Here is a 24,028-nt window from a genome sequence, read left to right as displayed (position 1 = left end):
CTTGGAACCGTTTATATCCAGAATGCACACATGGTAGTGATTGTGAGTAATTTAAATTTATAATCAAGTTAAACTCATTTTGGTTGGTCTGGGTGTTTCTGGAAATAATCTCTATAGAACCAGGAATGGGTTGTCAACTTCACTCAAAGCAAAGAAGCAACTAATCAAAACATTTCAAGAAGCAGTTTTGGCTCAAGCCGCTTTCCATAAAGTCTGAAAATGAGCTTATGATGGGTCACCGTGACGGCGCCAGAAATATAATGCTTAATTGTTTCTATATTCTGATTAACACACTGCCTTTTTTATATTCTGCCAGCCAAGCACTTCCAGACAGTATGAATTAAATATTTCATAAAGGTTTCAGCTGTGGCTGCTCATTGTTCTTCTGTGCTGCATGCTTTTAATATCACATTTTTCCAAAGTGCAGCATTCACAGGCCTAATGCCACGCAAACACATCAGTCATATAAATAGTTTAGATCCAGACAGTTTATGATGTGAGCAGCTTGAGGAAAATCCATTGCTCAAGTTATGAATGTGGACTTTGAAGTTCACTCTACACTGGTCAGTTGTTGTATATTAGAGGAACTTCCCTTCAGGCGGTATTTTTTCTTGTAAAGGGAAAATAAATAACATTTTGACTGGCCCACAGCACAGAATGACCCTAATAAATCTGCAGGGCTTTGATGGCACCATTTATCAATACCAATGATTCACCAATTATTTCACCGGGTGCTGATGTTTCTGGCTTTCAAAACTTTCTTTTTTAGCCTTTACTGTGTTTCAGAAAAAAAACACTCAAACAAGCAGCCATGAGAAGATAAAAGCTTCATTCTTAAACAAAGGCTTTGCAACATTCGCTGCAAATCTCGCTACTGGATCTTAACTTGATTGGCCCACGATAATACTCTCTATTGTGGAAATGTGACTTAACAATTTGTGTCTATTGTCGTTGTGTTCTCTCTGGTGGCTGACACAGAAACATCTCCCAGATAAGGCTATGGTTGTTAGTAATGACTCTTTCCCTTCCCTTCGACACCCCCTCATTGCATAAAGCCTTTTTCGCACTGTGGAGGTATCGACACACAGCTTTCTCCCCTCAAACCCTGGAGGTTGTATACAGAAGTGATAGGGAGCTCATGAAAAACTAGATTATGTCCAGTTGTTGTTGCCTCTGGGTAGAATTACTGTGGACCTTGTTATGGTTTGGTTATAGAGGGCATTTTGAACTGCCAGGCTTGGCATTCAATTATACAGCTCGATAATCTATGGCTCTCTCTGCTTTTCTCTTTCTCACACACACAAATAAGCAGCATGTGTGTATTCTTTGCTTTTATGTCAACTACATTGTGCATTTTTAATATTTACATCAGGATCCTTGTTTGATTTATTTTTTTATTCCATTGCAGCAGCTATCATCACTATCATCAAGTGACTAACAGCAGATATGCGTACAAGTAACACTCCATCTGTCCAATGAACACAGTGTATGTCTACATCTGAACACTGAGGACTCATTTTCACAGGTTCTGTATGCACAGAACAGTGCTGAGTGTCAGAAGCAAGTCAGTTAAAAACTAAAAGTACACATAAACAAGCGCATTGACATCATGTGCGCAAGATTTTTGGCTACATCTCTCAAATTCTTAGAATCGCAAATGAATGACTTCCTTAAATTCCCTCATCTGTGAATTTATTGACAACACTTTAACATTCAGAGAATGCAGTTGTTACTTTAATGCATTACTAATGGTACCCAGAGACATGATAGTAGGCTGTCCAACGAGCAAATGGATCAATAACTCTAGCTTTGGACCCAAGAGTAAATGTTCTTAGGAATAAACTGATTCTGAAAACGTGCCCCTTCACCTCTTTGCCAACTCTTTTGAAACTCATCTAATGCCCAGCAGTATTCAGAGAGAACATTTATTCACAGAATGAAATGCTCATGAGTAGTAATGTTTGTGCTCCTGGATACCACCGAGATGAGGCTATGCAGTAGAGAAGCAGCGCGTTTCAATATCGACCCCAAAAAAAACATGTCAGACTTTTCACCTCCCAATATTTTGAGAGACAGAAGTGATGGCTGCAGAGGATTCATCATCTCCAAGGCCAACAGTGAAGGATATAATGGGAAGGAATTGAGTTTCAACCCAAGTTTGCCCACAACAACAACAGAAAACAAACACAGATGAAACAGTATGAGCATTTTCACTTTCACATATCCTATCTCAGCAAACAGTTGCAAACACATAATTAGCATGGCCAGTGTAACTGTTAGCCATTAGCTTTCACAGTTACAAGGACCTGGGCTGAGCTGAATGGCCGTCCATCTGTTTCAGCTCAAGTCAAGGCTCTGCAAACTGTGGTTTCTAAATGACGTCCATCTGTTGCTACTTGCCGTCATTTCTCCTGATTACAACCCAGCGTTCACTCTGATGAATCCAAGGAACATATCCTCGGGTTGCAGCTCAATTGTGTGTTTTGTTCAGAATTGCTGGCAGCAGGTGCTTTCTTGTGTCATATCATATTAGAACTGTGCATCTGTTGCTACTGCGATAGCCACAAATGTTCCCAACGAGTGTGTCTGACAGGAACATTAGGAGGTGCATCAGGATAAAGCTACCACTAACTATTCAATGAAATCCTAATCCACTATATCAAATGAAAATGCTGTCTTTTCTCCTTTTTTCCTTACCGACTACGTGTTACTGAACCTGCCACAGATGCCCTTTTTACTCACAGCCCTTTCCATTGCATGTGAATCCAAGCCCTCCTTTCTTTTCCTTTGTGGTTGTTCCCTGATCCTCCCAGACATCACACTCCTCTCCCTGTCACTGTAGGCTCCAGCTGTCAGATGAGAACCCTGGACAGCGGGATCGGCACCTTCCCTCTCCCCGATTCCGTCACCCGGGCCAGCGGTCGCCACATCCCTAAATCTGAATCCAGCCCAGATGGGGTGACCGCCGGCTCCTCTGAGCTCGATCGGGAGCCTCCCTCTTCTCACCCAGACCCCTCACAACCTGATGAGAAAGTGCCTTCCCTCCCAAAACCCCGTCTGCATGCCCCCACCAGTATTGGTCACTCCCTGTCCGATCCCACTGTGACCTGCAGCAACAGCGCACAGGACGCCCAGAGCCGCCTGCCCAAATTAGCAACTTCAGGTAAGTCAAGAACGTCTTGATCTTCATTGTCTCACCTGTTAAACTTTGCAAAGAGAGCGTAGTGGATACAGCGTTAGAGGTGAGGAGATTTTTTTCCACAAAGATTAAGCCCTGGGGGTTGTTTTATAACACTTACCACTGTTCTGGAGGTATTTCCAGAACCTTTAAAGCCCCCTCTGACCATCCAGATTAAGAAAATAGTCAATTCCGGCACTATTCTGCGAGTATATTCATCTTTCAGAAAAATGGATGCTTACAGTAACTGTGTGACTTAGATGCTCTAGTAACTAGTGCGATGGGATATCCAGATATTCATCTGTGCTTTGGCCTGTCCAGTTAAGATCATCGTTGTTACATAGGTCATCATTGTTGGGTAGTTATGGCACTGACTGTGAAGAGCAACGCCTTTGCTGCCTAATTGGTTTTGTCAATCAAGGCCAGAGAGGAAATCTAATTGAAATGCGTGTCTGTAAAAGCTTCTGTTATTATGCTAGATGGCAAAGGGCCAAGCCTTGAAAGCCTTAGACAGCTTGTTTTACCTTTCAGAAAGTACGTGAAATATTGTCAGTGTACTTTATGTTAACATATTTTCTACCTTGAGTGCTCTAGGGCTCCAGACAAGCAGACAAGAGAAAGTTGTTTGGTTTAATAGACTCTGATTAAAAGAAGAACCTTGTTTGTTCAGCTAGTTCTGAAGTGAATGTATCAACACTGACACTCAGCACTGACTGATACTGAGATGACAAAGGAGTCTGTGTCCTTATAGAGGACCATACGCTCCCTTGCCCTGAGGAAAACTAACAAATGCAATTAGATTAGCATGTCAGCACAACCATAGATCATAAAGCAGCATCTGCCTACTGTTCAAAACATAAAGATGGTGGGTAGGATGCAATCAGATGGCTGATTAAAGTTACAATAACACACAGGGATGAGTGATCACACCCGGGGATTTATGCTTACAGGACATTAGCCTGCATCTATTTCACCTCAGTGCTGCGTTGGCACTGCAGCGGCAGCAATTTGAGTCACAACTGTTGGTGTAAATATAGAGCGGCTCCTGTTGAGTCTTCCCCATGGAACAAGTTGATTAGAAGAGCCTAAACGTATTCAGTGTATCTTTATCATACGTTTTACGCCTTTATTTTTTCTATCATCATTACACAGAATGACAAAGCTTAAGGATGCTGGAAATGGAGCGGCGTCTGTCACATTGTTTGCTTCCTAATAGGCGAGAGGAAGAAGGTGAAAGGACTTTTATGATCTTGATGCAGTTTTTCAGATGGAGACAGAGCAACGGCCAAAAGCAGCCAGTGATTGTAATGCAGCTGAATGTTAAAAAAAAAAACAATTAAATTGGCGTCTGTGTGAGACAGCAGTCGGCAGAGTGATAATAAAGCAGTACGTGATTCGGGGCCGGCAGCTGAAAGCTGTTATATCTGTGCTGCCAGAAGTCATAGCTGGGAACAATCACAGGGTGGACACCATTAATGTTTGATAGCTTGGTTATTGTGCAGTTCAATTCATATACGGAGCAAAAGGGATGTGCAGGCAGTTGGATGAGTTTTGGTTGAATGGATGTGCTCAAGCAGTGTTCCAAACGTATGTCTGCTGACGGAAAGATTGCCACTTTAGAAGAATGCTAATGATATTTCTGTCTTCCCACTGACAGTATGCATAACATTAACTGGTCATGTGTTGAATACAAGACGGCTACGTTTCTGTTTACTGTACAACTAATTTCTCCTTTGTCTCTTTTGACTTGTAGATGCAATCAGGACTAAGAGGTTCAGTCTTGGTGCTCCACACAACAACATCTGCACAGAGGACAAAGAGAAAGAAACAGAGAGGAAGATGAAAGCCAAGGACCAAGATATGCCTGGTGTAGGTCATTTACAGCACATGTTACACGCTAAAGAATAACTCTAATTTTACTCTATTTATTTTTACTCTATTTTTAAACCCAGGCCCTATGTTGACATATTTTGGGTTTGAAATGACTGGTAGATACAAAGACGTATTTAAATGGTCGAGTTGATCACCTCAACCTCAACTGACAGGCTCAGATTGTTATTTAAGGTGACTGACAACATTCACAAAGGTTCCCTACAGATAGATGTTCCTTTTGGTCGATTAGTGTATTTGTGTTATTAAGTGCTACACTTGTATCTCTGGCATATGCTGCCCATTCTCAGCTGCCAGTGCAGGTAATCTACTGGACCAGTTGCTAAACTTGTCATTTCAAACTCAAAGTATACAAAATAAGGCCCATTTTTAGAAATACCAGAGTTATCCTCTAACCTATTGGTCCTGTAAAATTCGTCAATGAAGAAATGTTTCCAGACTTGAATATAAGTTATTACTTTCACCACCTTACTCACCAAAAATTGGCGAGGGGTAAAAAAGCTGCCCCAATGAATTTTGCACAAAGCTGTAAAGATTTTTGTTCACATTCTTCATTCTTTATTGCCTGACAACATAATAATGCTGGTGGGAGTCTTTAAAAATGTGTTATATCCATATTTTAAAAGGCTTTTTCAACTGTGAACAGGAAAGAGTCCTGCAAGTGTGCACATACTCGGGGAGCAGCAGCGATACTGAGACTGAACCCGAGGGAAGCACTTTGAGCCCAAGGACCCTGATCAACAGAGCCAAGAAGAGTGACTCAGGTTTGGCTCAACATTCTAGTCACAAAATACTTCATTAAGTTTTAGTTCTTTTTCTGTCCCTTTCCCCCTGGAATTTTATTGGAACAAATTCTTCTGTCCACAGTCGACCAGAATGAAGACACCCTGAGGAGAAGCAGTGTGGAGAGGCCCTTGTCAATCATGGACTACTACCAACAGGATGTTTTCTCACATCTGGAGAAGGACAGCAGGAGGATTTCCCAGTACAACTTGTTGCACAAGGACTCATCCCTCGATGGCAAAGCAGGAGACAGACTCAGTGTGAGTATTGAGAGAGCTCATTGTTCACAGCCGATCAGTTTTACTCATAAAAGACGCTTTACAGGCATCCTGCAGGTTCCTATCAGGGATTTCATTGGTCACTATACCGTCTTATGATATCCAGGAAGCTGCCAAGACAGAGATATTTACTTTATTCATTTAAATGTTCAGACATTTTTGCAGCTAATTGATATCTCTGTTCTTGTTTACTGGGTTAGGGTTAATCCTAGGCTAACCCTAACCCTAAGTATATGCAATATATTCAGGTTTTTACTATGTTAGACTGATTTTATTGATCATTTTGCCTTAATATACCATTTGAAGGAGATAATGTGATGTGCCTCATGTTGATTGTTCCAGAGTAAATCAATTTCCTGATTTCAGGGAGCCCAATGGAGGCAGTTGCCCCCAGGTGTAGATGCATGCAACTTTATATAGTGAGAGAATGTGTGTGAGGTGTTAATAGAGTCAGAAAAATAGTGCCAGTCCTCAATGAAACTCTTCCCAAGATTGCAACATACACAGTGACAGGGTATGCATAATTTTTTCCCTTGCAGCAGAGGCAATATGTTGAATTTTTACAGTTCCTCTGTGTCATAGACTTTGGCAAGAAGACTTTTCAGATGGTCAGAGCAAGTCGTGTTGAGTTACAATGTCAACTTTACCTTTGAAACACTTCCTGAGGCATGAACTAATTCGCTAAACTCCAAGGTTCTCTTCAATACCGTTGGAATTGTTTGCAGATTTTCATAGAAAAAGCTGCCTAATTGCTTTCGATCGCCTCGCCCTCTTGTGTCAGCAGGTATTTGCCTACTGGTATTTAACGCAGCTGAATGACAAATGAGGATCAGACACCATGAAATGGCCTCCAGTGTGCATGGCCCAGCTCTATGGGACAGCCAAACACACCTCTCTTACATGCCACCGCCCCAACACCCACTCTGACACAAAAATCCATATTCTGAAAAAAAGGATCTGACTCAACACTAGTTCAAAAAACAATTGTGTATAAGATGGGAGAGGAAAAAAATCTGAATTTATTCTGTGTGTTTTTTATTCTTGACCCTTGGTGTCCTTCTGGAGCTCAACACTGGGATCAGAAATAGATGATTTGTAAAGCATTTACACCCATGAATTAGCATAATTATGCAGAATTTCTAGGTGGAAGGAATGTGCTTACTGCTTCAGATTTCATTAGCACCATTATATATTAAAATTTTGTTTTCTAGGACTGTAGAGCAGTGACTAGAAAGACCAGGGTGATTCAGCAAGTAAACACCATTGAAAAAATGTCCTTGAGCAAGAACGAATTCCTCTCAGCTCCACAGATAGTTTTCATCTGACCAAAGAGAATTTCAATCACGTATCATGTTGTTGTATGAGGCTGAGTCTCAGTTTAACGAAGCACAACGAACAAAGCTGAGCGCCCACACGTGAACAGGAAGCGAGAATCTCATGATAGAGACATTTTCGATTCGGATCCGAGTCCCAGCGGAGAGGCAGCGCCTCTGACGGGACGTTCGATGCGGTGCTGTGCAACCGAGCTGCAAGCACAAGTCCATTAGCTGACATGCAAGAGACAAAACACAACCAACGAAGCTGTGTCTGTCTCCTCAGACCTGTCTGTCAATTAATTGGATGCAGTAGGCTTTTCCGAGGGTAAGGTGGTAGCCTATAGTAAAAAATGAGAGGTCAAGAGTGGAGCTCCCAGAACAACCTGGCATCTAGTCCTGTTCTGTCCGAGCAAGCTGTGGTGGAGAGTAACTACATACATTTACAGCTTTGAGGTATTTCTTATGACTTTTTATGATAGATCTAAATGTCTCCTCCACCAAAATGATATGACATACTGAACCCCTACACAGCTTATTTGTTAAGTGAAGAAATCTGCCAGCACAGTAAGAATATTTCAACCTATCTCCAAAGGATATTAGCTGACTTCAAGAACGTTCTAGAGATAAGTGTCTGTATCTTAAGACAAGACAGAATTGGGGAGGTTCCTGCCATAGAATGAAGAACCTTAACTTGACCTTATGGATACTTGAAATTGTCATTTTCCAGTTTCTATGTTACAAACAGGTATGATGCTTTAATTCTAAGTCAAAGTTTATATGAATTTGGACAGTAACCTCATTCCTGAGCTGTGAATCAGCCATAATGATGGATGACTGCTGTTGAACCCATTTACCCTACATTATTCCTTTGAAAAAGACAATCCATCTGTGTGTCATCACCTCCTCACCCCTCTCAGTGCACGCCCGTACCTTTGCGGCGGCTTTTCCTTTGTGTCGTTTGAGTCAGGTGACGTTCTCATCGGCGGCAGTTTGGGGAAGTTTGGTGGCTGGTAGCGGGCTTGTGTCAGAGCCCGGTGATTTAAGCGCCTTTAATAACCTTTCACAAACACTCAGGAGAGTGATGTAAAGCTCAGCGGCTCCCATCAGAGCCCTCACAGCCCGCTCTGGCCTCCCATTCATCATCCTGACAGCACCTGACAGCCCTGCTAACGGCGGCCCCCGCCCCCTTCTCCTTCTATCCTCTCCTTCCTCACAGTCTCTCTTCCTCCCACGTGTCTTTCCTCGTCTTCCTTTCAGTTTTGCCTCTCTCTATTTCTGTGTCTCCCATACAACTCAACTTTGTGTGCTCTTCTCAGTTGACTTCTCCCGCTTTTGTTCTAAACAGTTCTCCCCCGTCCTTCCATTTGTTTTCTTTGAATTCCCTTCCCAAACTAACTTTTCTCATTTTGTCATTCCTTTCCTGCTTCACTTTTTCTCCATCCTTTGTCTGCATAATGTAAAAAGAAATTTGCTGCAGGAAAATAACTTTATGCCAAGACGTAGCATCTGTGAAGTTAGAGGGATTCCTGGGGTTTATGTGACCTGAGTCCTAAACCAGTATACAACAAATCAGCATGCACAGCATCTCCCCGAGTGTGCAACAGCTTGTTACCTTGAGCAATGATTACATGGCGAGGCAGAGAGAACATTTCAGTTGACATGTACCATAATTTGAAATAGGGCTGCTCGATGACCAAAACCATATCGGGGCACAAATAAGTATCAACAGTAGGAATATGTGCTGTCAGACTGATAGCATTGCTAGGCAGCATGATACAAGAGTCAGAAGGAACAGACCCAGAGCCTGTGATTGTAAAGTTATTTACAATGAAGACGGCACATATTCTGAGACAGTAAACAAATTAATTTACATGTTTTTTTTACCATCATTTCACCCACTGTAAATTAAATTCTGAATCAAAATTAGTCTACACAATATCATGGACACAATTCAGATTAAGTATAATATACATTGTATATTAAGATTGTACATCTTGCTGTCATTACAAAGGGAGCTCTCTGGTCATAGAACACACTTTTTAAACATGGTTTTTGTTTTTTCAATCAAGATGTGGTACTTGCTGGTCAGCTTTATAATGCAATTTCTTCACTGGGTCCAAACCCCTCCAACTAAAGTGCGAGAGTGAGCTAATCACATTCTTTTCAAGTATTAAAAAATGACAAGCATTACAGTATCTATGGTAAAGTTTTCCTTTCCATGCCGTGGTAATAAGTATGGTTTTATAGTACAGCATTCACTCTCTGAGCAGATACTTTGTTAGAAGTACAACAGAAGAGGAATTGGTGTAACTATTTAGAGTGCAGCCAACCAAACACACTATGTTTTGATAAAGAATGCAATTGAAAATAATTTAATCTGCAATATATTTTCATGCTGCATATGCCAATAGTTTTCCACACAACAGAGTAAAATTGGTTATCTTGCTTGGAGGTTGGAGCTGTGCAGTGTGTGTGTGTGTGTGTGTAACTAACCTCAATGACCACGACATTGCATTTCCTCCGACTGCTCTGTGTTTTGTTGTGTTGAATGCTTTCAATGTGAAGATAGGGAATGTTCTGTTTCACAGTAGCTTCATGCAGCTCTGACACAGTGTAAAGGCTGCTCATTAAACAGTGAGTCTGATATCAATTAAACACACTCACAGTAGATTACATGCGTGCCTCATTTCCTGTGTATCCCTTGTATTTAGGGGTTACACAGGGTATGCAGGGGGACTCACCACTGCCAATAAAACTACTACAAATAGACTGAATGTAAGTGTGATGAATGGTAGAAAAAATGCAGACCATGAATAGTATAAAAAAGACATTTCACTTCATTTAGACTAAGAGAGTTATAACCCTAAAGCACAATATTTTACCATCTGTACAAGTAGAGAACATCGAGGTAAAGAGAGAAAAATACATAACGATAGAAAAGAACAGAAAAATATGTCTCGCTAAAGTCACAATGAAAGACGCTTTCAATAAGCTTTTGTAGTGAGCAGGTCTACTGAATTCAAGTTTAGACATCCCATTACTGACATGTGATGCAGAACCAATTGCCGATTTGGCCCCTCGTGATTTCAAGTGGGAAGCTCTCATTGAGACATCAGCCTGCAGCCTCTGTTATGTGTGCAGCCATCATTTTGGCTGAACCCGCAGGTGTTGGAGAGATCTACACCAGAAGGGTTCGATCTGCTGGTAATTGTGTTCCTCCAAAATCAAATCCAATCAGCGATAAGACAGCCATTCCTTTTTTCTTCTCGTTTCTGACCAAAATGAGATATATGGGGAGGGGCGGGGCTGGCTGAGAGAGTCCAGACCTAACTGTTCCTCACTGTCACAGAGCTCCACTAATCACTGATCCCCATCACATCATGCGCTCCCCGTGTTTCCCAAGGCCATAAAATGTCAATTTTCATGGTTCACATCAAAACAGTGACGTTATGAACGGAGATGTGTGGGTGGAGGAAGTAAAATTCAACAAGTCTAATCTGCATTCAATGCCTGTGCTTAATTTGGGCTCACCAGCATGAACCCACTCAACATTATATATCATACATGAGTCAAATGTTACCTTTGGGCTCATTTTCTTTTAACAACTTCTTTGCAAATTTATTACGGTTGTGCCTGCTTCGAAAGGTCAAAAAAGTGCACATTAATTGGATTCAGAGGGATTTTAGGGTGGAAGACTGATTCTGCATCAAACTATGCCATTATCACATGAGATGATTTTTTAGGGTTAGCTTTTGAGTGAAACTGCTAAAATTTTGAAGAAAATGTGACTTATATAAAGTACACAAGATTCCCACATTTTTAAAGCAAGAACTATCTTCTTTTCAGCTGAAGCCTCAATAAACCAGAGTTAAATGCACTAGATATGTTATATTTTGAGAGAATAAGCAGGATTTTCATGTCTTCCAGTTTGTTTGCTTCTATTGCACACTACCAGTAGTTCTCCTCTCCAGGCTCTGAGCCCTCCTGGTTTCATTCTTGCCACAGAATAGTTTACACCTGGGTTGGCAGGTGAATGCAATTAACTAGCTTGTAGGAGAGGAAGCCAACAAGGCTTAAGGCCCATGAGGAACAGGACTGAGAACAACAATCACTATTGTTTTTATTCTCTCCACCTACACATGCAGCCTCGCAGCTGAATGCAAAAACTTTGTGCCTTTGTAAAACTTGTCAGATGGCATTATGGAAAATCCAGCAAAGTAGCAGGTTAGGCGATGTTAGATTACAGCACAGTTTCAGGATTTTCCTACTCGGTGAAAGGAACTACAGATGTGTTAACAGACCATTGCTAACAGTCAAATCTAAATTAGATCTAAAATTAGTGATGACAAATGCAAATGCTAACCCTAACCCTAACCTTCTTCAAATTAAAAAGAAACATACAAAACAATAGACATTAGAACTTTATTTGTAGTCCTTAATAATATGCAGACGATAGACTGTTGTACTGCAATATATACAGTACTGTACAGAATTATTGTTTAAAGAAACTTGCCTACAGTATTTGTAATGTTCAAAGGCTTACATGAGTCCATATGTGCAGACCTGGTTTCTTTGGTCTTCTTTAACATTAGCATATCAGTCATGAGTCCAGAGACTCATGGAAAATTGACAACTTGCAAGATCAAAGAATTCCTGCAGGTTCCAGTACCAACATGTAGAAATGTTTACCACTATAACAGCACTCTGGGTTATGTTGCTGTTCCAGCTGAGTTTATGTGTTCATGCTTCTTGTGGGAAGTAGTTCTGGGCTTAGGTCTGAGGGGAGATACACCTTGAAGCAAAAAAGCTAAATGTTTCAGGAAGCATCCCTAGAGGTTGCCTGGACCCTCCAGTTATTATACTGTCGGATACACAAATACCTATGTAGATAATTGCTCTCCCAGGCTGGAGTTGCTGGAGGAAAATGCAGCTACCCAGGGAGTTTTGTTTACAGCTCTAAGGAGGGATTTTGATGCTGATTGCTACAGTAACTAGCTCCTTAAAGTGCCTTTTGAGACATACAGTAGAGATCACATACTTAACTCAAGCACTCAGTACGCCATAAACGACAACTGACTATTTTTAGCTTTATGGCTGGTTTTGCTTTCCTCTGTAGACAGAATTTGACTCGTGGGTCATTAGCGATGATGTGGCATTGGGTCATGTGACAATAATTTAAGCATGAAGTACCAAAGAAGCAGCTGGTTAATGCAGGATTTTGAACTTTTGTTTTTGGGTTTTTATCACCGCCGAGTTGCCTAAAGGCATGTAACCTTGAAAGGCCAACAGGCTCAGATGTGGAGACACGATATGGGCCACTGATAAGACCAACAATAATAACACTTTTAAATTCTAATGCCCTTTGAACTGTCATGAATCACAGCACATGTGGTCACATTTAATCATTAGCACGTTCAAACATTTCCCCTGAGTAACATATTTCTGGCTATGCTAATTTATACAGCAGACCGCCAAAGGCTGTACAAAAACAAATAATACATCATACAACGAACTTAATATAACAGGAGAGTGGGTGAGCCCAGATGCTCAGAGATGCAAGCCTGCCAACACCCAAGACATACATTTGTTCCTTGAGTGTGATAAAAATCTCAATATAGATCACTGTCATGCTCTCATGCGGCGCCGGCCTTATTGCTTTGCAGCACAATGCTGCAAACAAGATGAACTACATGGTGTAATGTTAGATTTATTTCTGTGCTTCTCATTGCGTATTTGTCAAATTAACAAAAGTGAGTGTGGAGTTACACAGACTGGAAATTCATTTACTATGAGTCAAGATTCAGCAAATCACACTTTGCCATAAATGAACATGTTTGTGCTCTTCATTGATGTGTCTTCCTTTTCTCTCTGCAGAAGGAGGTTCCTATGGAGAAGACGGCTGTCAGTGAAAACCAGCCGGACTTCTCTTTGGAGTCCCTGAACAAGCTGAATCACAGCAGCTCCACCAGCAGCAGCCTGTACCCGGACGCAGGCTTAGGCAGCCGCAGAGTTGGCTGCCACGCTGATGCGGGGAAGAGCGCGGAGGACTGCTGTAAGGTGGACGAACCCTCCTCCTCCAGCTTCTCAAGCAAGCCCGGGGCAGATCCCGTGGGCTCCCTTAGTGACTCGCTGTACGACAGCTTCTCCTCCTGCACCAGTCAGGGCTCCAACGACGTGTAGGGGCAATGAATAAGAAGGCAGGGCTGTAGTGCAAGAGTCCAGTCTACGTCTTGAGTCTGGTTTTCAGGCCACTCCTATGACATCTCAGACGTGCAAAGTTCTTAGCCAATGTTTTCTTTCCTTTTTGAATTCTTTTGTTTGGATGTTGGAGGGTGCAGTAGAGGGTGGAGTAGAATTCGAGATTTCCATCTCTGTTGAACCTTGAGACCTCTCACACAGTAAACAATGCCCTCAAGGAAGGACTTCATTTGCTCTGGCTTTGGTCTTGAGTCAAGTTCCACTTTCATCTAATCTTGGAAATGACTCAGACTGGACAAACATGGCCTTGACTACAGCCCTGCCGCAACAGGTGAAGCCCTGTCCTACATTCAACATGAAGCACTTAGTGGAGACCTCGACCCAAACACCGAACCAGGACTTTTAATAGTTTGACTGTGGGTGTGGTGGGCTGGACAGTAACACACAACGTTGTCTCATTGCAATTTTTAGTAATCTTTTCCCCATGCTGGGGAACGTCTTATCATTGCACTGTAACAAATATTGTACAAAGTTATAAGGAGTGTAAAGTGAATGATTCTTCAAGCAGTGATAAGCAGGGCGTCTTCTGGGAGCCAAGCCGATGGGCAACATTGGCGTGTAGTTGCAACAAAATTGTTGCTTTAATTGCATTCCTGTTTGCTAGGAAACTAGATTTAAACCTAAGGTGTCATTTTATGTTTGCTGCTAAGTACGTTGCCCATTGAAGTTTCCCAAAAGTTGCCCATGTGGAATCACAACTATAATAATCCACTTGGTTCATCTTTGTCTACTTCTTTTTGAAGCAATATTTTTAAAACTACGTCGCAAATCACAACAGGATTTAAAGTATTGTTCAATTTTATTAATTTTAACTCATTTTAAAGGTAAAATCTGTTGCCAATCTTGTCTTTATGTGTTATTTTAAGCAGTTATGCCGCCAATAACGGCAAACAAAACAGAAAATTGTAAAACATTCACCTAACAAAACTAATTCTTAGCAACAGATTATCTAATGATGTCAACTGAAGCCAACCCATATTATGTTTCCATGTGGTACATTGATTAATAAGATGATTTTTCAGTGTCTGACTGGTATACCAGTACAGCAAAAAAACCAACTTTGTGGCTTGAATGCAACCCGTGTCATTGTTGGTAGCTCAGGGAACATACTGGACTAATGTAGATTGTAAGAATTAAAATGCAGCCATCAGGAAATTGTTGACAAATACAAATAACACTCAGTAATGTTTTGCTTTTTTTTGAGTTCCAGATGTAAAATCCAGAATCCAAACATAGTCTCATGTAGCATAGCATACCTGAACTCTCCAGACCTCAGTTTTCCTTTCATAGTTGTATATTATGTTGTATATAGAAACTGCTATAAGTTAATATCAGAACGGGCATTGCTGATTGATATATGCAAATGAGAAAAAAAACAAAAAAAGATGTAAATTGTTTGCCAATCATTCAACCAAGGTTTTAAGTCTGCTGTTTCTTATGGAATTCTTTAGGGGTTCTTGTTTAAAAAAAAACCAACAACTTTATTTTGATCAGTAAGAGCTAATACTAAAATATTTTATCACTTTATTTTAAAGACATATTTGAACTTTAGGTGAAGTTATGCCAAATCTCTATCTGGAATTGGACCAGCTGGTGCTAATCAACAGAGCCGACTGTGTGTTTCAATTTTTCTATGAAACTGTCAATATTGTATGAAGAGAGTCTGAAGAGGACTTGTGTATTTTTCTAGATGTCCAGTATTTATACCCACATTTTGTACTGTCAGACTGTAGTGTGATTGTCATGCTTCACCTCTCTCCTTAAATGTTCCTGGTTCCTTTGTAAAGAGAAATGGTTACCAGCAGTGTTACTTTGGTAATTATCATTATTATTATAATTATTATTAATGTTATTGTTAATGTTATTTCTGTGTGCAATTTTGTCTGTTACACCAGACTTTAATGCTATATTTTATGTAACTATTTCCTAAATAAATACGAGAAACTATTTCCTATTTCAAACTGAGCTGCAAGGTGTGTGTGTGTGTGTGCGCGCATGTATTGTGCGCGTCCTCATACGTACATAAGCGGACGCGCCAGGTGATTCATTCATTCATTCATTCATTCATTCTTTCATCGTGGAAATAAAGGTTTAGAGAGAAAAACCCTGAATATTTCACCCCAAGGGCATCGCGTGTAATCACTGCTTCCCACTCGCAATCTGTCAGCAGGATCTGAAGCTCAGAGCAGGCGACAGTTCGCTGCGAGACTGCGCTTGGAGAGGGATTTGGAGCCATTAGTCCCTTGATGGGTAATTATGTGCGTATAAATAAACGCAATTAATTTGCTTCCTCTCTGTATCTGCCCCTCCATGCATTAAGTGAAATGTGAAATTGCCTACAGCCTACAGGTAGAATGCTCAACAATAAGAGGCTATAACACATCTTAGATGCGCACTAATCTATTATGGAGGGAGCAGCCTATAGAGGAGCTAATAAAAAGGTCAATAAAGTCAAGGATGACTATTATTGGATTATCATAGCAATATGTATTAGGGGAATGGAAAAACCTGAGTAAATGCATCACCACAGCAACATAAATGGGACGTAAATGTTTAGAAACACTTGAAAACTCCTACAGCCAAACTCATTATAGGCTGGAAGTCATAAAATACTTCTGGAATAAGAATGAAAACAAAAATGTTTTACTGTCACCATATGACACGATAAAGTATTATACTGTAAGCTATTACGCACAGGCACTGTAAAGTCCTGATTTTATTGGGGTTTTATATGAAAAGGGAACAGAGGTGGTCTCATGTGAATACGCATTCACTGGACTTATCACACCCCAGTAACATCACAGAAGGAAAAAAAAATGCTTAATATCTATAAACTACATGTTTAATATCATGATTTCTTTGTAATCAGTGCATGAAAACCAACTGCATGACGGAGATATGAAAACGCCAACTATGAGCTGCCGTCACGTGGTGCGCTTTATGGTCTCCGCGCTCTGGAATTGTGTCCAGTTGCGCTGGAAGAGGAGACTCTCACTTTGCGGAGCTTTCTGCTCTCACCTCAGCCAGCAGAGAGGATGAGCGGATCCTTGTCGGGGCTTCCTCCGCCGCGCTCCGTCCTCCATGCCTCGGCCTGAACAAGCTGCTTTGGTCGGATGTTTCCCCTCCGAGCGTCATTTGGGAGAGAATGCGTCTTCTCGTTCTTGCGACTTTATTCGGAGTCTTTCTCGACGCAGGTAAGGTGCGAGTTGGAAAGACTGCGACCCAATCTCAGCCCGTGCGTGAGGAGACAGTTTGAAATGCAACAAAAGCAAGTGCTTGTATCGTGTTATGTGCAAAAGAGATTATTAGAATTAAAGACGATTGTATCTACATTCGTGCGTAAAAGAGGGGAAATGAAATATTCCAAAAAGTAAGATGATTTACATGTGTTGCATCCGTGGTAAAGATATTTTTAATGAATTAATCTTGGGATATACTGTACCTAAATGTTTACGACTTTATTTTGATGCCATTAAATAATAATAATAATAATGATAATAATAATGATAAAGAACTGTTGCCATTTTTGGAAAGTCTTTTTCTCCGCGTACATGAAGTCTGATCTGAATACAACACAACATTTACTGACTGCCTTTCTCTTCTTTTGGATTAATTTATGGCACAAGGAGAAATAATGGGCAGTAATTAAGAAGCACGATGTGTATTTGGTGCCGGGTTTGCGCGCTGAGGCAGCAGTGCTTGGCTGGACTGAAGCTAATAACATCCTCAAACCTGCGATTATCACTCAAGAGCTGCTTCTTTCTATTTCTCTAGTAGGAGCGTTTTCTTTGAATGGGTTTTCTTCTTGCTTGTATGAGTGCTGGCAAAGGCAGCAGTGAAGATGCTGCCTTTTTTTGTGCCATTTTGCTCTTTTTGGAGTATCAGGGTCTGTTCCTACACCTGTGTCTGATTTGTATTATTCATTTGCTGTTTTGTAGCGCCTAGAGTGATTATAGTAAATGGAGCTGTGATTTAAAGATATGGGTTTTTGCATTTGTTCTCCACCTGAATGCAGAAGCTGTGAAGGATTTGGTTTCTTTTTCTTATCATCCTCTCTTTTCTGTGGTGGCAAAAAAGAAACAAATAGATTTAGAGCAATTTCCTCTGATTGATAAGCTGTGTTTAGGAGCTGGATTTTGCCCTCCGGTGTGACTGATATTCCCCAAAATAAGAAAGTTCCTAGTTATCACAGAGTCCTTCCAGGTGATGGATGGAGGTTTCAGGCATTTGCTTGGTTTGGAGTAATTAGGCTGGGGGTTGTGATGTTACATGTGGACCTTTATCAGATGCGTTTGATGGCGCTGTTGGAGCTGAGATTAATGTTTGGTGCCATTTTATTAATTACACCACTAATATATGTCAGTGGGGATGGAAAGCCTGTGTTGAATATTTAGGAAAGACAGAAAGAAAGACGTGAAGAAAGGAAAGAGCAGGGGCGCTTGTGGGAGTTGAACGCCTCTCTGTGATGCTGCCATTGTGATGATGATGATATCTTAGACATACTAATTGAACCTGGCAGGTATGTTATCAGCAATCCAGTGCACCAATTAAAACAGAGTTATGTAATTATCAGTAATTGAGAACTTCTTGTGAGCATTTTTCCTTCTCAGCTCCCATTCAGATGTTCAGAAAAATGAATGGACTTATGGACCGTGATGCCAGTGAAAATATGTCATGTGCATCGCACAGGGATATTACACAGCAAGCATTTTGTCTCTTAAAATTGTCTCTTTTTGATCTTAAGACTGAGACCATTTGATTTCCATGTCCCAAGTAACTGCCATTTAAACAGTACTAAGCTGCAGATTTAACCAAAACTGACAGCATGATATTCTTTATCTATTTCTCCATTGAGAAAGGCTCATCCACGCCGCCTAAGAAGCATCAGATTAAATTTGCGAAAGCTGCAAAGAAGTGGACGTGGAAGCAGTCAGACACTCCCGGTTTTATCATCTTGGGATGGAAATTCATGTGAGGCTTCTCTGCGACGTGCATGAAGACCTCCTGTATTGCAAATGGAGCTTCATCACCTGTAAAAATCCATGGGTTGAAATCAAATTTAAAGGGACCACAGATTTTTTTTTCTGTTTCTTTACAGCAATTCTCACTTCATTGTGTGAATCTACAACCTCTCTGTTGACACTCTTGAGACAGTCGATATAAAAGCCGAAAGGATTCGACTCTGGCAAAGGACATGTGCTTTTGTGAAGACACAAAACCTCAGCACTTGTCTTCTGTTAGCCGGTGTAATGTCACAACACTGTGCAGAAGATAGAGAAGATGACATTGCACTTTGTGTCTTTATTCTTTACTCTAGTTTGTTAACTTCGGACAAATCAAGCCTGCTGTTTCCCCCTGTTTCCAGTCCTTGTGCTAAACTAAGCTGAGCTGGTTGCTGACTGTAGTTTCATGTTTACATTACAGACATGAGAGCGTCTATCTTCTCATCTAATTCTCGTCAAGAGAGCAAATGTACATATTTCCCAAAATGCTGAACTATTCCTGTTAAAGTTACTGTACGCGATGGGCAGTCCGCATTGAAAGCACCACTCGTACCTCACGGAACAGATACACATCCATTTTCATCTGTGTTTTTCTTTTCTTTTCTTTTTTTTCGCTTTTTTTAGCTTCAAGTTTTTGTCATTGAATGCACACAGAGTTACACAAATGTCACGCTGTACATGTGTTTTTCACTAATCAATCATATCTACCTTGATTGATCAAGGCTCCCAAGCCGTCTGTGGAAATAACGTCAATGAATCAATAGGCTGCATACAAACCCTGTCAGTTTCTTCCGTGGTAGCTGACATCAAAACTAAGACTTTCAGCTACAATGACTTTCAAAACTGTCCCACTCCAGTTTCACTGACGCGTTGTTCACGTGTTGCTGACATCTCGCTCCCTGTGTTGACTCCCCGTAAGACTTACAGGCGTAATCTGTAAGCTCTGCACATTACAAACATTTGTGCTTCAAATCTTGTGTCTATTTTCCAAAATTCAGAGAAACCGTGTTCTACATTGGACAATCAATAGATGTTGCTTAAACCAAATTAATTTCTGATGTTGTGAAGATTGGTGTCTTTGGTATTCATCTAGATAACTCCACATTCTTCAGTCTTCAATCATGTCTGCACACTAATGATTGAATATCTTGCATTCTTGCCCTGCTGCGTGGTGCAGGAGATGCCCTTCAGATCCAGTGCTACCAGTGTGAGGAGATGAAGCACAATGACTGCTCCACGCCGGAGTACATCGTCAACTGCACCGTCAACGTACAGGACATGTGCCAGAAAGAGGTGCTGGTCAAACCCGATGGTAAGGGACAGTTTACTGGTAATCAGTATGGATGACTGGATGTCTTTCTACTTATTAGTGGTATTTTTTTTGTTTGTTTTTATGTCAATAAGCAGAAAAAGGAGATCTCAGTGGAATTTGGTGGAAGATTAGGTCATTTAGGTCAAGGATTTTTGGCACTAATCTTTCCAGTTCATCAGCATGAGAGGCTAAGTTTCCCATAGTTTCCTGTCAACAAATTATAATAGATTATAATAGAAAGCCATAAGATACAAATTAAATGTAAGATAAGCAGAACACATGCACACTTTAAACGAAGGACAAGATAAAACAGGAGGGATGGGCTGTCCATATTTTAAAAGTAAATTAGATAGATAATGTTGCTGATTAAGTGAGAGATTAATAGATTTAAATATTTTTATTAGAGGATTATGCATCCATTGGTGTTGGTATAGGCTCTCTGGGTTCATATTCTGTAGATTCATATTCCCTGATCCAGGACAGAGTCAATGAAGATTGATAGCTGAGGATGTGAGTGCACAGGCAGGGTGAGCCTAAAGTACCCAGGTAGAAAGCTAGAGTTCCTATTTATTTGTAGAAGAAAGGTGACTGTCTGGAAACCCGAGACGGACCGGACACAACGCTCGGAGGCAGCGTACCTCTGAGCATTAAGTTTTATTTCTTTGCCATTGGGATGAGGGGAGGCAACATTATTAAGGCACTGCGCACTTGCATCTCTGTTGATGCACAACAAGGCTGAGAAAAGGCTAGCATAAATGCCGTCTCACCTGGGATCAGTCGTGACTATAACGTGACATTTATATCGATTCATGCTTCACTGCCCACTTAAAAGACACATTAAATCTGCTAAATCTTCCCACCCTTGTTGGCATGGCAAATAAAACTGAAAACACCCAACTACTCCCTCCGAACACCTTTTAATCCCCACATGTCTGACCCAGCAGGAGAGGCTGAGCAGGTCAAAACAATCTCCTGTGATTTTCAGTGTAATAGACATTGTTATCTGTTATTTTCTTCTCTGCTTCAAAGACGGAGAGAGGAGCATTGATTGATGTGTGGATGGATTCGCTGTGCTACAGAAAGCACAGTCTTGCAGACAGAGCATCGGACTGGTGTAACACATCAGATTTTCCATGCAGTGTTAAAACCTACGCATAAATATTAGCCTACGCAAACAAATGAAAGGCCTTCTATTGTTTTTTTATGTTGGTATCGGTGTTGCGTTGCTGTGTCACTTCAAAATCCTGGCAAACACTATCTCGCTGGGCCATGTTATTCAACCCATTCGTCAGGCAAGAGAGACTTTCCTTCAGCTGCCAGTGACACAACATTAGATCAGTTTCACCGAAAATAAAATAGGACGCCGACTTAACCATTTGCTAAAGAGTTTGGAGAGTGTTGTCTTTAGAATTTCCAAAACCAAAAACACAAGAGGTGTATGGTAGAAACTGAGTGTTACTCCCAAGTCCAAGACACATGATGTACTAACTAGACTAGATTAATTTATGGGGTTAAAAGCCCTGTTTGTACGAGCACATTGCACTGTGTAGTAGGAGCCATAGACTGCATATAAAGTGTCTCCACTTCTTCTCACTGTACAAAAATGAAGCCAAAGTATCCAGGATACGTCCGCTGCCATCTTGCACAATAGTGATAAGGGCTAAAGACTGAATGAGGCTCCAAATTCGCCCCCACATGACCCAATCGCAGGTTAGAGATGGCTGTTTCAGCTCCTTTCACACCTGAGCAAACATCGACGTGACAAGAACTACTTAAAATGACAGAGACCATCTTTGGAAAAGATTTATTTGGTCCATGTCCCATCCGCTAACATCCTGGATGTGTTATATGAACTGGACACCGAAGGCAAAGACGATGCCTCTTCAGTCCAATGAGAATTGCTTGCTTGGCGCGTACGCCCAAAAGGTTTCTTGTGTCAGGGCTGGACTCTGGGTTATGTGGCCCACATCCATAAACATCTATTTGTGTGTCATGTATTTGTGTATCATGTATCTGGCTTTTGAATTTTGTATGGCTGCTACCAAGGCCAGGTCTGAGATTTCTGATCTCAATGGGACTTCCTGGTTAAATAAAGGTAAAATAAAAATAAATAAAAAGCAACTCTTTCTCTTGAAAGTATGAATATGTAAGCTAATGCCGGATGGAACAATTGAACTATCAATCAAAGCTAAATTCACTGGTTTCCAGCTAAAAATTAGGTGCTTTTGTTTTGATAATTGTAACTGAATTATAATTGCAATTAAATGACGTGTTTTTCAGAGCATCCAAAGCATCCAGTAAGGCCAAGGTAATTGTACGTTCAGGAAAGTCTGATGCCAAAGTGCAAAAAGAGCTTGAGGTGAAGTGTAGTGTTTGTGAAGGACACCTTGATGGTTGGACACATTATCGAGCTTTGTGTGATGTCCTTAGTAAGATACTGAATGTGCAATGCTATGCTGTGCCTTGACCAACACAATAGCTGAATAGATGCTTTCTGAAGAGTAGACCATAGAGGAAAAAAAATGTCAGTGCATATTTCTCCTCCTTCATCAATAAAAAAGCATTCCCAAATAATGGAACATTCCAGCCTACAAAAATGTAATTGATCTGACTTTGATTTAATCAAAATTCTTCTCGCCCAGGAAGGGGAAATGTCATTTGCAGACAACAGCAAACACAAGATAAATAACACAATAAGAGCACCACGTAAATGATAAAACACCAGCTATAACATACCATAGAAGTACATTACAACTAACACCAGGCGGCGAAACATCACTTGATAAGAGAGTCAGTACCTCTGGAGGGCAATAAAAAGTTACAGCACTGCAGAATATGACTTTTTGTCCTTCATACAAGTATACAAGTAACTTCTACCACACTGACAAACAGCAGTCGATAAAAGCAGACAGCAAGTCAATAAGACCATAGTCCTTTAATGCAATAACTCAAGGCTCTTATATGTCGCATCTTCCGTCCAAGCAATCTAATTACACCAGGGGAAGAATAAAACACTGTTCTTTTCAGTCTGATGTTATATTTTGCAACATATCTAAAATGTGACTGCTGGATGACTGGTCACTCTACTGTCACTTAAAAATGTTTGTTTTTTTTTTTGTTTTTTTTGTAGGAATACATTATCGGAAGTCGTGTGCCTCCTCCGGGGCTTGCCTCATCGCCTCCTCTGGTTACCAGCAGTTCTGCACCGGCAGGCTGAACTCGGTCTGCATCTCCTGCTGCAACACCCCGCTCTGCAACGGGCCCAGGAGGAAGCGCCCCATCCCTTCGGCGGCGATATCCAGCCCGCGGACGACCCGGCCACTTCTCCTCTTCCTGATCTTCCTCCTGCCGCTGCTGACGCTCCTCCCTGTGACGTAGACCGAGTATCCCATCACGTCTCTGCTGTACAGTTTGTTTTCTTTCATCCAAACCACAGAAAAATAAGAAACCTCACTTTGTTGGTTCACACTGCCCTCTTAGGTTTAATGATTAATGTAAGGAGATGTTTGACAATCACGTGTGGGGCGTCCACATCATTTTGGTCATGTAGTGTACCTTGGAGAAGGACACAAACCTCACACATGTTATTTTAAAGGCTGAATGAACACATCTGTCTGTGCTTTTGTTGTCACAGGTTCACCTTGAACCTGCGATCACTGCTGTGGCACACTGAAGGAGCAGATGTGGACACCAACACTGGCTTTTGTGTCCTCTAAGCGCCATGAACAAATTGTTAATCTGATCGATATAACACCATAATCACTGAGAACGACGCTGGAAAAGTGGAGAAAGGGAAGCATACCGCGCTCTCTGAATCATTTATTTCTGTTGTTGCAATAGGAGGAGCACCCAGTCTGCAGCCGAGGCATCTCTCCGTTTCTTTGCTTTCTGTGAAGTGGAGCGTTTTGTGAGGAACCTGCTCTGAAGTTGTTTTCTGTTTATTACATGCTGTAAAAGGTGCAGGTAGAAGTCATTGTGGGAAATGATGTTTTTTTTAAGCTTTTATTTTG

At 41.1% G+C, this 24,028-nt stretch overlaps 2 protein-coding genes across 2 annotated transcripts in view; both read left to right on the top strand.

The window, feature by feature from the left end:
• LOC139223603 (nck-associated protein 5-like) overlaps nucleotides 1–13,679 on the top strand; it is a 103,683-nt gene extending 90,004 nt beyond the window's left edge. Inside the window, exons 15-19 of the mRNA XM_070855573.1 lie at nucleotides 2,843–3,163; nucleotides 4,932–5,047; nucleotides 5,715–5,832; nucleotides 5,936–6,111; nucleotides 13,320–13,679. Coding sequence (XP_070711674.1) covers nucleotides 2,843–3,163; nucleotides 4,932–5,047; nucleotides 5,715–5,832; nucleotides 5,936–6,111; nucleotides 13,320–13,625 — 1,037 coding nt within the window. The 3' untranslated portion in view covers nucleotides 13,626–13,679. The remainder of the gene's footprint in view (nucleotides 1–2,842; nucleotides 3,164–4,931; nucleotides 5,048–5,714; nucleotides 5,833–5,935; nucleotides 6,112–13,319) is intronic.
• A 3,169-nt stretch (nucleotides 13,680–16,848) lies between these two features.
• On the top strand, nucleotides 16,849–23,396 carry LOC139223888 (ly6/PLAUR domain-containing protein 1-like). The gene is made up of 3 exons (XM_070855900.1): nucleotides 16,849–16,897; nucleotides 19,884–20,018; nucleotides 23,149–23,396. The coding sequence occupies exons 1-3, from the start codon at nucleotides 16,849–16,851 to the stop codon at nucleotides 23,394–23,396; spliced, it is 432 nt and encodes a 143-aa protein (XP_070712001.1).
• The last annotated feature ends 632 nt before the right edge of the window (nucleotides 23,397–24,028 follow it).

This window comes from Pempheris klunzingeri, chromosome 24 (genome assembly GCF_042242105.1).
Source record: "Pempheris klunzingeri isolate RE-2024b chromosome 24, fPemKlu1.hap1, whole genome shotgun sequence".
Classification (NCBI taxonomy): domain Eukaryota; kingdom Metazoa; phylum Chordata; class Actinopteri; order Acropomatiformes; family Pempheridae; genus Pempheris; species Pempheris klunzingeri.
This window is presented reverse-complemented; position numbering and strand designations above follow the sequence as displayed.

Excerpts from the sequence above, each read along its gene's own strand:
- LOC139223888 (XM_070855900.1), top strand. The coding sequence starts at position 16,849 with ATGCGTCTTCTCGTTCTTGCGACTTTATTCGGAGTCTTTCTCGACGCA. Across the intron at positions 16,898-19,883 it reads CGGAGTCTTTCTCGACGCAG|GAGATGCCCTTCAGATCCAG; the intron begins GTAAGGTGCGAG and ends TGCGTGGTGCAG. Across the intron at positions 20,019-23,148 it reads GGTGCTGGTCAAACCCGATG|GAATACATTATCGGAAGTCG; the intron begins GTAAGGGACAGT and ends TTTTTTTTGTAG.